General features: G+C 54.8%; 1 protein-coding gene across 1 annotated transcript; it reads left to right on the top strand.

Moving 5' to 3' along the window:
• The first annotated feature begins 3,161 nt into the window (after positions 1 to 3,161).
• Positions 3,162 to 11,698, top strand: LOC128768316 (uncharacterized). Its single transcript, XM_053881165.1, has 2 exons — positions 3,162 to 3,363; positions 9,988 to 11,698. Exon 2 carries the CDS (start codon positions 10,253 to 10,255, stop codon positions 11,696 to 11,698), a length of 1,446 nt encoding a protein of 481 aa, XP_053737140.1. The 5' UTR covers positions 3,162 to 3,363; positions 9,988 to 10,252.
• Positions 11,699 to 12,617: the final 919 nt, after the last annotated feature.

The raw sequence follows: 12,617 nt of genomic DNA, 5'->3' as shown, positions 1-12,617 counted from the left end.
GACGGAAACATTACAAGATGAAGTAAATGTAATTAGCGCCGGCGCCAGGTTCAGATGCATGATGGGACTTAATCACCCCCCCCCCCCATGCACACGCACGGGCGCGCCGCGGTCATGATGGGCGGAGCAGGTCCCCCAACACTCGACAGACTGGCTCAGGACCAGGCCGCTCCCGGAAGGTCAAAGTTGTGAGCTGCAGTCAAACTAGTGGGCAGGCTGCGGCCAGCAGGGGGCAGCGCTGGTCACGGTCCTGGTCACCACTAACACTTTCTCATGGTTCTACACTGAAAGATTGATTTGATTGCACTTCCCTCTTCTAGCTCAGGTCAGTGAACGCCTCAACAGGTGCTTCCAGGTGGAGGGGGCGGGGATTAGATCAGATCAGACTCAACTTCACTTGATTTGACTGCACCTGACTTGACTTAACTTGACCAGCTTGGACTAGACATGGCTGGACTGGACTGGACTCTAGACTGGACTGGACTCGACTCGACTCGACTCTAGACTGGACTGGACTGGACTCGACTCTAGACTAGACTAGACTCTAGACTGGACTGGACTCTAGACTGGACTGGACTGGACTGGACTGGACTGGACTGGACTCTAGACTGGACTGGACTGGACTGGACTGGACTGGACTTGACTCGGCTCTAGACTGGATTGGACTGGACTGGACTCTAGACTGGACTGGACTGGACTCGACTCTAGACTGGACTGGACTGGACTGGACTGGACTGGACTGGACTCCAGACTGGACTGGACTCGACTCTAGACTGGACTGGACTGGACTGGACTGGACTTGACTTGACTCGACTCTAGACTGGACTGGACTGGACTGGACTCGACTGGACTCGACTCTAGACTGGACTGGACTGGACTGGACTGGACTGGACTCTAGACTGGACTGGACTGGACTCGACTCTAGACTGGACTGGACTGGACTGGACTGGACTCTAGACTGGACTGGACTGGACTCGACTCTAGACTAGACTAGACTCTAGACTGGACTGGACTGGACTGGACTCTAGACTGGACTGGACTGGACTGGACTGGACTGGACTGGACTCTAGACTGGACTGGACTGGACTGGACTGGACTGGACTTGACTCGGCTCTAGACTGGATTGGACTGGACTGGACTCTAGACTGGACTGGACTGGACTCGACTCTAGACTGGACTGGACTGGACTGGACTGGACTGGACTGGACTCCAGACTGGACTGGACTCGACTCTAGACTGGACTGGACTGGACTGGACTGGACTTGACTTGACTCGACTCTAGACTGGACTGGACTGGACTGGACTCGACTGGACTCGACTCTAGACTGGACTGGACTGGACTGGACTGGACTGGACTCTAGACTGGACTGGACTGGACTCGACTCTAGACTGGACTGGACTGGACTGGACTGGACTCTAGACTGGACTGGACTGGACTGGACTGGACTTGACTTGACTCGACTCTAGACTGGACTGGACTGGACTGGACTCTAGACTGGACTGGACTGGACTGGACTGGACTGGACTCTAGACTGGACTGGACTGGACTGGACTGGACTTGACAAGACCAGCCTATGATTTTCACTGATATATAGATGCTCTGCACTTGACTTCCCTCTTCTACCTCAGGTCAGTGATCTTCAGGTGTTTGCAGGTGGAGGTTGTTATGATTTTTCTCTGTTTTCGTTCTGGAACTCAGGGACAGTGTTGGAGAAGCAGCGGCCCCTGGTGGCGGGGAGGTCCTCCCAGAGGAAGCCAGGGGTGTCAGGTGAGTTGAAGGGCCCTGGGTTTGTGAGGCCCCGCCCCCGGAGGGCCGGCCACTGGCCCCGCCCCCGGCCGCCTGCGGCGTCCTTCCAGATTTAGTGGTCACTTCTCTCAACTTTGCCCATTAACCTGAGTGCAGCGGCAGCGTCCCCCTCCGGGGCCCCGCGGGGACGTTTATTACCGCCGGAGCCTCTAATGGATCCCAGTTAAGGTGTGTTAACAATTTTTCTATCGATCGAGCGCGGCACAGTCATCGGCGGCGGCGAAGTCGGCGGGAGATTTAGTGGCTTTTAAGGTAGTAGAGCTGGACGGCGGACGACACCTGCTACATTAAGCCACATTAAGCTTTAATCTGTCTTCATTACTGGCCCGCCGCCCGCGGCGCCGCCCGCCTGGCCGCCCGGACCCTTCAAGGTTGAAATAGAGATCCGGCGTTCATTAGCCGCGCGGGGGGAGGGAGGGCGCCCCGTAATGGAGCGCCGCTCACGTTCAGCCAGGTATTAAAGGTATTAAAGATTTCCTCGCCGGGACTTGAACCGCCGCCACATGTCTCCCATCAGGACGGTCCTGCCACGGCGGGACGCTGCTGCTGGCCACGGCGATTAGGCAAAGAGGAGGAGGATGACGACGACGACGATGATGATGATGGCAGCCTCCCGACCTTTGACCCGCCCACACTCAAACAAGGGGAAGTGAAAGACGTCCTTCCTGGTGATGTCATCTGCTGCCGGCGACAGGAAGGCACCTTCCGGAAGTTTTCAGCTCTGCTCTGACCTTTGACCTCTCGCTAGCTCGTGTGAAAGCTTCTCAGTTAAGTGTTAATAAAGCGCCACATTTTGGAATTCGGCTGTGACACCCACTTTCCTACCTGTGTTTGTTCGTTCATCAGTTTTTTGTTTTTTGAGATTTTAGATCAGGTCAGATCAGAGTCAATTGGACTGGACTAGACTCGACTTGACACTTGACTTGAATTGACTACACCAGACTTGACTAGACTAGACAAGACTCTAGATTGGACAACACTCGAGTCGACTCGACTCCAGACTAGTGACTTGTGACTTATGACTTGACAAGACTCTAGACGCAACTCGACTTGAGACTAGACTGGACTGGACTTGACTTCACTTGACTAGACTTCACTTGACTACAGACTAGACTCGACTTGACTCAAGACTGGACTGGACTTGACAAGACACTGGACTCTAAACGTGACTGGACGTGAGACTGGACTGGACACTGGGCCCCGCTCGTGTGCCTCTGCTGGAGTGTCACTCTCCTCACACGTGTGCGCAGCTGACAGCCGCCGATGATGTCACACATGCGGAACACAACTATTGTTCTTGTCTCCGCGGCTCAGAGCCCGACACGCTGCTGCCCAGCACAAACACGCCGGACCCGTTCGCCGTCCCTCCGAGAAGCTCCTCAAACACCGCGCCGCACACGACGCAGCAAAATAAACCCGCCAGCGTGTGGAGGGAAAACACAGGCCGCAGCGGGACGTGTTTGCTCTGGAGACGGCGGCGCCGCTTTGCCGCGTCGGCCCAGGACGCGGGACCACACAAGGGCTGCGTCTCGGGAACTGATCTGGATCCGGCTGCGGTGAGATGTGTGAGGCCGTCAGAGGACCAGCTAGCATGTTTGCCGTCACCCCGGCTCGCTGGGTTCGCACACCTGCGGCAGATGATGGCAGGTTAGCGCCGACAGCTGCTTGCTCACGGTGAAGCGTTTACAGCGCCTGTGTTTCGCGACGCCGGCGCACATCTGCAGCGCCACTTGTTTGTGTTTGCTGACATGCTAATGAGCGGTGACATCTGAGTCCATCCCTCAAATGTCTGAGCCGGGAGGAAGTGTTTCTCTTGGCAGCGACCTCCGACCGCTCCGGCGCTGGATTTATGTGGCAGCGGATCTGTCTTCCTGCGCGGCCCATCTGCCCGCCGCTGTGGCGCTGGCAGCCGCGCCGCGCGCCGCAGATTGCTAATGTGGCATTAAAGCATAAACGATGGCAACGGCGTTCCTTCACTGGTTTCTTGGATCCGTCGGCGTCGGCAGCTGCGCCGCCGTGCTTTTATTCTCGCCTTCGGCTGTTGCAGCCATCGATAAAGCAGAAAGTGTCCGCGGCCTCGGCGGAGGACGCGACAGACGGAGGGTTTATTTACTGTGTGGGGAAAGTTGGCGCAGCTGTTAGCTTAGCTTGAATTAGCTTAGCTGTCGGTTCAAAGGTCATCCTCCTCCCTCCTTCCTCCTCTCACTCTTCCTCCCTCCATCCTCCTCTTCATCTTCCTCCTCCCTTCATCCTCCTCCTTCCTTCCTCCTCTCACTCTTCCTCCCTCCATCCTCCTCTTCATCTTCCTCCTCCCTTCATCCTCCTCCTTCCTTCCTCCTCTCACTCTTCCTCCCTCCATCCTCCTCTTCATCTTCCTCCTCCCTTCATCCTCCTCCCTCCTTCCTCCTCCCACTCTTCCTCCCTCCATCCTCCTCTTCATCTTCCTCCTCCCTCCTTCCTCCTCCCACTCTTCCTCCCTCCTTCCTCCTCTCACTCTTCCTCTCTCCATCCTCCTCTTCATCTTCCTCCTCCCTTCATCCTTCTCCCTCCTTCCTCCTCTCACTCTTCCTCCCTCCATCCTCCTCTTCATCTTCCTCCTCCCTTCATCCTCCTCCCTCCTTCCTCCTCTCACTCTTCCTCTCTCCATCCTCCTCTTCATCTTCCTCCTCCCTTCATCCTTCTCCCTCCTTCCTCCTCTCACTCTTCCTCCCTCCATCCTCCTCTTCATCTTCCTCCTCCCTTCATCCTCCTCCTTCCTTCCTCCTCTCACTCTTCCTCCCTCCATCATCCTCTTCATCTTCCTCCTCCCTCCTTCCTCCTCTCACTCTTCCTCTCTCCATCCTCCTCTTCATCTTCCTCCTCCCTTCATCCTCCTCCTTCCTTCTTCCTCTCACTCTTCCTCCCTCCATCCTCCTCTTCATCTTCCTCCTCCCTTCATCCTTCTCCCTCCTTCCTCCTCTCACTCTTCCTCCCTCCATCCTCCTCTTCATCTTCCTCCTCCCTTCATCCTCCTCCTTCCTTCCTCCTCTCACTCTTCCTCCCTCCATCATCCTCTTCATCTTTCTCCTCCCTCCTTCCTCCTCCCACTCTTCCTCCCTCCATCCTCCTCTTCATCTTCCTCCTCCCTCCTTCCTCCTCCCACTCTTCCTCCCTCCATCCTCCTCTTCATCTTCCTCCTCCCTCCTTCCTCCTCTCACTCTTCCTCTCTCCATCCTCCTCTTCATCTTCCTCCTCCCTTCATCCTTCTCCCTCCTTCCTCCTCTCACTCTTCCTCCCTCCATCCTCCTCTTCATCTTCCTCCTCCCTTCATCCTCCTCCTTCCTTCCTCCTCTCACTCTTCCTCCCTCCATCATCCTCTTCATCTTCCTCCTCCCTCCTTCCTCCTCTCACTCTTCCTCTCTCCATCCTCCTCTTCATCTTCCTCCTCCCTTCATCCTTCTCCCTCCTTCCTCCTCTCACTCTTCCTCCCTCCATCCTCCTCTTCATCTTCCTCCTCCCTTCATCCTCCTCCTTCCTTCCTCCTCTCACTCTTCCTCCCTCCATCCTCCTCTTCATCTTCCTCCTCCCTTCATCCTCCTCCCTCCTTCCTCCTCTCACTCTTCCTCCCTCCATCCTCCTCTTCATCTTCCTCCTCCCTTCATCCTCCTCCTTCCTTCCTCCTCTCACTCTTCCTCCCTCCACCCCTCCCTCCAGTGTGTGAAACATTTCCCCAAACAAACGTATCAATTAGCTAATTGTGCAGCGGCGAGCGTGAATCATGTGACGTGGGCGTGGCCGACAGCAGCACAAGCGTATCAGTGGCGGCCAGGAGCTCCGCCCCCCCGCCTCCTGCGAGCCCTCCGCCGCCGCTACAATTGACTTGTCATGTATTTTCCAGCTAATTAGCTCTTTTAAACGAGGCTCATGTTCGGCGGCGGCGATAAGACCCGGCGGTAAATTGAGCGTGAAACACCGCCATTCATCCCGTGACAATAACCCCCCCACACACACACACCTCCTCCGCCCGCACCCCACAGCCATAGTGGGGATTAATTACAGGCTGCTGAGGGTCTGACGGAGATAAGAGCTTCTCCTGTGGACCACAGAAGGCCAGGAGACTGAACCATCTGACCCGCGTCACCGCTGCAGACGCACAGCTGGACCTGGACGACCGTGCTTTGATCTGCTTTGGTCCCTGACCTCAGTGTCCTTTCTTCCTGTGGCAATAAGACTGTACAATTCATCCCTGAAAAAACTACAGTGAAGGATTCTTTGGCAGGTTTTTCTGTTCACTCTGTCCTTGAATCTGCATTTTCTTGCACGTTGTTCCTAAGGTCTTTTGTATCGCTTTTTTTACTCTTTATAATAGAGCATGTCACGAACATAATTTCCCTTGGGATTAATAAAGTTTTCTGATTCTGATAAAAAAAACAACCAGGAAACTGGAGTCACTGGTGCCACACTGTGGAGCCAGTCCCGGGTCCCAGCCCGTTTCAAAGGACCTGACTTTGGTGCCGGGCATGGAGGATCAGGGGAGCGAGGCGGAAAGGTTCCTGTCTCAGGTCAGTCTGTCACGTGGCTGCATGTTACAGGCCTGAGGATCAGGAGGAAGGCTGTGTCCCATGTCTCCCCCTGACACCAGCACTTGGTTCTGAGCAGCCTCCTCTATGAAGCTCCCTCCACTGTGAAGCTCCCTCCTCTATGAAGCTCCCTCCACTGTGAAGCTCCCTCCTCTATGAAGCTCCCTCCACTGTGAAGCCCCCTCCACTGTGAAGCTCCCTCCACTATGATACTCCACTGTGAAGCTCCCTCCACTGTGAAGCCCCCTCCACTGTGAAGCTCCCTCCACTGTGAAGCTCCCTCCACTGTGAAGCTCCCTCCTCTATGAAGCTCCCTCCACTGTGAAGCTCCCTCCACTGTGAAGCTCCCTCCACTGTGAAGCTCCCTCCACTATGATACTCCACTGTGAAGCTCCCTCCACTGTGAAGCTCCCTCCACTGTGAAGCCCCCTCCACTGTGAAGCTCCCTCCACTGTGAAGCCCCCTCCACTGTGAAGCTCCCTCCACTGTGAAGCTCCCTCCACTGTGAAGCTCCCTCCTCTATGAAGGTCCCTCCACTGTGAAGCTCCCTCCACTGTGAAGCTCCCTCCTCTATGAAGCTCCCTCCACTGTGAAGCTCCCTCCTCTATGAAGCTCCCTCCACTGTGAAGCTCCCTCCTCTATGAAGCTCCCTCCACTGTGAAGCTCCCTCCTCTATGAAGCTCCCTCCACTGTGAAGCTCCCTCCACTGTGAAGCTCCCTCCACTGTGAAGCTCCCTCCTCTATGAAGCTCCCTCCACTGTGAAGCTCCCTCCACTGTGAAGCCCCCTCCACTGTGAAGCTCCCTCCACTGTGAAGCTCCCTCCACTGTGAAGCCCCCTCCACTGTGAAGCCCCCTCCACTGTGAAGCTCCCTCCACTGTGAAGCTCCCTCCACTGTGAAGCTCCCTCCTCTATGAAGGTCCCTCCACTGTGAAGCTCCCTCCTCTATGAAGCTCCCTCCACTGTGAAGCTCCCTCCACTGTGAAGCTCCCTCCACTATGATACTCCACTGTGAAGCTCCCTCCACTGTGAAGCTCCCTCCACTATGATACTCCACTGTGAAGCTCCCTCCACTGTGAAGCTCCCTCCACTGTGAAGCTCCCTCCACTGTGAAGCCCCCTCCACTGTGAAGCTCCCTCCACTGTGAAGCTCCCTCCACTGTGAAGCTCCCTCCACTATGAAGCTCCCTCCACTGTGAAGCTCCCTCCACTGTGAAGCCCCCTCCACTGTGAAGCTCCCTCCACTGTGAAGCTCCCTCCACTGTGAAGCTCCCTCCACTGTGAAGCTCCCTCCACTGTGATGCTCCCTCCACTGTGATGCTCCACTATGAAGCTCCCTCCACTGTGAAGCTCCCTCCACTGTGAAGCTCCCTCCACTGTGAAGCTCCCTCCACTGTGAAGCTCCCTCCACTGTGATGCTCCACTATGAAGCTCCCTCCACTGTGAAGCTCCCTCCACTGTGAAGCTCCCTCCACTGTGAAGCTCCCTCCTCTATGAAGGTCCCTCCACTGTGAAGCTCCCTCCACTGTGAAGCTCCCTCCACTGTGAAGCTCCCTCCTCTATGAAGCTCCCTCCACTGTGAAGCTCCCTCCTCTATGAAGCTCCCTCCACTGTGAAGCTCCCTCCACTGTGAAGCTCCCTCCACTATGATACTCCACTGTGAAGCTCCCTCCACTGTGAAGCCCCCTCCACTGTGAAGCTCCCTCCACTGTGAAGCCCCCTCCACTGTGAAGCTCCCTCCACTGTGAAGCTCCCTCCACTGTGAAGCTCCCTCCACTGTGAAGCTCCCTCCTCTATGAAGCTCCCTCCACTATGAAGCTCCCTCCTCTATGAAGCTCCCTCCACTGTGAAGCTCCCTCCACTGTGAAGCTCCCTCCACTGTGAAGCTCCCTCCACTGTGAAGCTCCCTCCTCTATGAAGCTCCACTTTGAAGCTCCCTCCACTATGAAGCTCCACTTTGAAGCTCCCTCCACTATGATGCTCCACTATGAAGCTCCACGATGTAGCTCCCTCCACTGTGAAGCTCCCTCCACTTTGAAGCTCCCTCCACTATGAAGCTCCCTCCACTATGATGCTCCACTGTGAAGCTCCCTCCACTGTGAAGCTCCCTCCACTTTGAAGCTCCCTCCACTATGAAGCTCCCTCCACTATGATGCTCCACTGTGAAGCTCCCTCCACTATGAAGCTCCCTCCACTATGATGCTCCACTGTGAAGCTCCCTCCACTGTGAAGCTCCAACGTTTCTGCAACCTCTTGCATCGGCGCTGATCATCTCACTTGGTTTGGTGAACCAGCGGAGGAGAAATGGGCGGAGCCTATGTTGCGGTGACAGACGTGTGAGAGGTGTGAGGATGCTAACGTTAGCCTGAATGCTAGCCCACTGTGGTTTGTTCAGGAGAAATCCAAACCTACTGTTGAACATCCATGTTGTATTGTTCATGTTGTGGGACACGGTGGAGCATTTGGCTGGCTGACGTGTGACACCAGAGAGAGTCAACACAGGGAAGAGTGGTCCTGGCTACTAACATGTCCCTGTTGTCCTGTCCAACACTGTTGTGAAATCAAGTCCTGTGGTCTCCTGGACATCTCTCCACACTTCATCTTCCCACCTGGTTTCAAGTCAGCTCCGGAGCTCCCTGGGTTTGAAGGGATCACGTGATCAAGTGGTGAGCGGCCAGTGAGGAGGAGTGGGACACGCCACACGGAGCCCAGTGTTGGGGGGAGAGATGGGACACAGCCAAAGTTTACCCTCCTCTTCCTCTTCCTCCTCTTTCACCTCCACTTCCACTCTGCTTATTCCCTCCATCTTCCTCCCTCTGCTCTCCTTCTCTGTCTAACAACCACCTCCCTCCATCCACCTCCTCCCTTCCCTTCCTCCCCATTCCTCCTCCTGACCCCCCTCTCCTCCTCTCCTCCTGGAGTTGAGTTTAAAGGTCGTCCAGCGTCTGTCAGCATCTGTCCATTATTCTAGGTGTTGTGAGCAGCGTGCTCTGACTACTGCTCCTCTCGGGGGGCGAGTGGGGGTCGCTTGTGTCCCGGCTCGGGCTGGTGGATCCGACAGGCGTCCCGGCGGATCCGGCATCCCTCCTCTGCAGCGAGCCGGGAAAGAAGTTGTCGTTGTCGATGGCGTGGCAGGCGGGATGATGGCGGCGGAGTGGCTCACTGCGTGTTAGCGGGGAGATTTGTTAGCGGCGGAGGAGAGGAGCCCCGACAGACGGGAATTGCGCTGATGTCCCGGAGCGCCGGAACCAGACCCCGGCTGTCACTCAAACCGGCCCGGGTGTCGTGACGGCAGCGACTTCATTTGTCCCGCTAGTCAGGGGAAGTGTGACGGCGTGTGTGTCTGCCGAGCGAGCCGGGACTCCACTCTGACAGGGGAACGTCTGGCTCCGGGCAGAGCGCCCGCGTCCGGTGGCCTGGCCCAGGACTGGACACCTGACGGCCCGTCAGCGTTCCGGGACGGTCCTGGAGTTCATTCCGGAGTCTTCCGTGAATATTTTGCCGTTAAGAGACTGGGACCCGCAGCAGAATTGATCGCGCTGCGATCGACTGTGCGGCCGCGCTTTGATCTCTGGGGTCAGAATAGTAAATGAACTGATGAGCTTTTCCTTCTCTGTCAGCAGCTTCGACCCTGCAGCTGAAGGACGTCCTGAAGCGCTGACGCCGCGCTTCCGGCCCGGACGACACGCCGCCACCGCCGCCGCCACCGCCACCACCACCGCCACCCGTGAGAGAGAGATAGAGAGAGAGTCTTGATGAAGAAGACGATCGATGGAGCGAGGAATGATGAAGAAATGACGGACAGACGGAATAAACAAACCTGACGAGGATTCCACACAGTCCTGCTTCTCACTGGAGGAACCAGGGTGGACCTTCAGCTCTGATGAGATGAAGATGAAGATGAAGATGGAGATGAAGGTGAAGGTGAAGGTGAAGGTGAAGATGGAGATGAAGATGAAGATGAAGATGATGATGAAGATGAAGGTGAAGATGGAGATGATGATGAAGATGAAGGGGAAGATGGAGATGAAGATAAAGGTGAAGATGAAGGTGAAGATGAAGATGGAGATGAAGATAAAGGTGAAGATGAAGATGAAGATGAAGGTGAAGGTGAAGATGAAGATGGAGATGAAGATGAAGATGAAGATGATGATGAAGATGAAGGTGAAGATGGAGATGATGATGAAGATGAAGGGGAAGATGGAGATGAAGATAAAGGTGAAGATGAAGGTGAAGATGAAGATGGAGATGAAGATAAAGGTGAAGATGAAGATGAAGATGAAGGTGAAGGTGAAGATGAAGATGGAGATGAAGATGAAGGTGAAGATCAAGATGGAGATGAAGATGAAGATAAAGGTGAAGGTGAAGATGAAGATGAAGATGAAGGTGAAGGTGAAGATGAAGATGAAGATAAAGGTGAAGATGAAGATGAAGATGAAGGTGAAGGTGAAGGTGAAGATGGAGATGAAGATGAAGGTGAAGATCAAGATGGAGATGAAGATGAAGATGAAGATAAAGGTGAAGGTGAAGATGAAGATGAAGATGAAGATGAAGGTGAAGATGAAGATGGAGATGAAGATGAAGGTGAAGATGAAGATGAAGATGAAGGTGAAGATGAAGATGGAGATGAAGATGAAGGTGAAGATCAAGATGGAGATGAAGATGAAGATGAAGATAAAGGTGAAGGTGAAGATGAAGATGAAGATAAAGGTGAAGGTGAAGATGAAGATGAAGGTGAAGGTGAAGATGAAGATGAAGATGGAGATGAAGATGAAGGTGAAGGTGAAGATGAAGATGGAGATGAAGATAAAGGTGAAGGTGAAGGTGAAGATAAACGTGAAGGTGAAGATGAAGGTGAAGATGAAGATGAAGATGGAGATGAAGATGAAGGTGAAGATGAAGATGAAGATGAAGGTGAAGATGAAGATGGAGATGAAGATGAAGATGAAGGTGAAGATCAAGATGGAGATGAAGATGAAGATGAAGATAAAGGTGAAGGTGAAGATGAAGATGAAGATAAAGGTGAAGGTGAAGATGAAGGTGAAGGTGAAGATGAAGATGAAGATGGAGATGAAGATGAAGGTGAAGGTGAAGATGAAGATGGAGATGAAGATGATCAGTTGTCTCCCACTGGACGCCGAGCTCCACCCACTGTCCCGCGGCGAGGTGGACTCAGGAGGCGAGCGCCGGGCCGGGTCGGAGCGTGCGAGCAGTCAGGTGACTAAAGTGCTGCCTGGGTGTTTCTGGCGGCAGAAATCAGTGCGATGGATCGGCGGGAGAGATTTAGTCTGGGTGGCAGAGGTCGCGGGATTGTGTATTCTGTGCAGTCAATAATAAAGTTAGCCGCCACACGGCGGGAAACTTAATGAGCAAAGACCTTGAAAGTGCTTTGCATGAGAGCAGCTCTCTGGGAGCAGACTCGGAGGACGTGATGCTGCAGAGGCGGAGCACGCTCCCTCACCTATCTCTGCCCTTGTGGGGACCTCTCCTGGCCGTCACCCTTTCCCCAGTCCCTCCCTCAACACACCTGAACCACAGCCAGTTAGCATCTCCCCGTTGTTTTGGAGTCTTCACCCTCAAATGGAGGCTGAACCGTGAGGGGACCGGAACACGTGTCCCCAAGTGTGGTGCTCGGTGAAGACCTGGTCCTCACAAGTGAGCTAAACCAGTTACACACCCTTGTGCTGTGACCTCTGACCCTGGCTACACAGCGCAGGCATCACGAGCTTGTGAGCGATCACGTGTGTGTTTGAGAGTGAACCGACATTGGAGGATGCAGAGGCGGGAATTGAACCTTGGCTCGGCCGCGGGGAGATTGGCGCTGCGGCGCTGTTCAAACCTCAGGTTGGATTGTAACTGGGGTCACCAGACAAACGTTTCATTCAAATGTTGCTTTCGCATGTCGGCCACGAAGTCATGAATCCCTGAGCCGGCGGCCGTGGCGTGGCGTGGAGGAGGCAGTGGGGGGCGTCGTTGAGCGCGGCGGCCCCACAGCAAAAAAGCTGAATAACTCAGTCCGGCCGCGACCTCATCCGACCGCGCTGATGATGTCACGGCGAGCGGGATGTCATCTCGCCGTGTCAGGTGTGTTATGAGAAACATGGCCGCCATGAAGCCAAGCGATGGATTTGTCAGTCGCACCACTGACGCAACGTTTGTGTGTGAGCAGCAGTGCACACGTGTGGCACCATCCGCTGGCAAGTGCACGTCTAAGGTTTCCAGATGTGTGGGCGGCTGCAGCTGTTTCTAATGT

The sequence above is a fragment of the Synchiropus splendidus genome, chromosome 1 (assembly GCF_027744825.2).
Source record: "Synchiropus splendidus isolate RoL2022-P1 chromosome 1, RoL_Sspl_1.0, whole genome shotgun sequence".
In the NCBI taxonomy this organism is placed as follows: Eukaryota; Metazoa; Chordata; class Actinopteri; order Syngnathiformes; family Callionymidae; genus Synchiropus; species Synchiropus splendidus.
The sequence above is the reverse complement of the archived record's forward strand: the minus strand, read 5'-3'. Positions and strand labels throughout refer to the sequence as shown.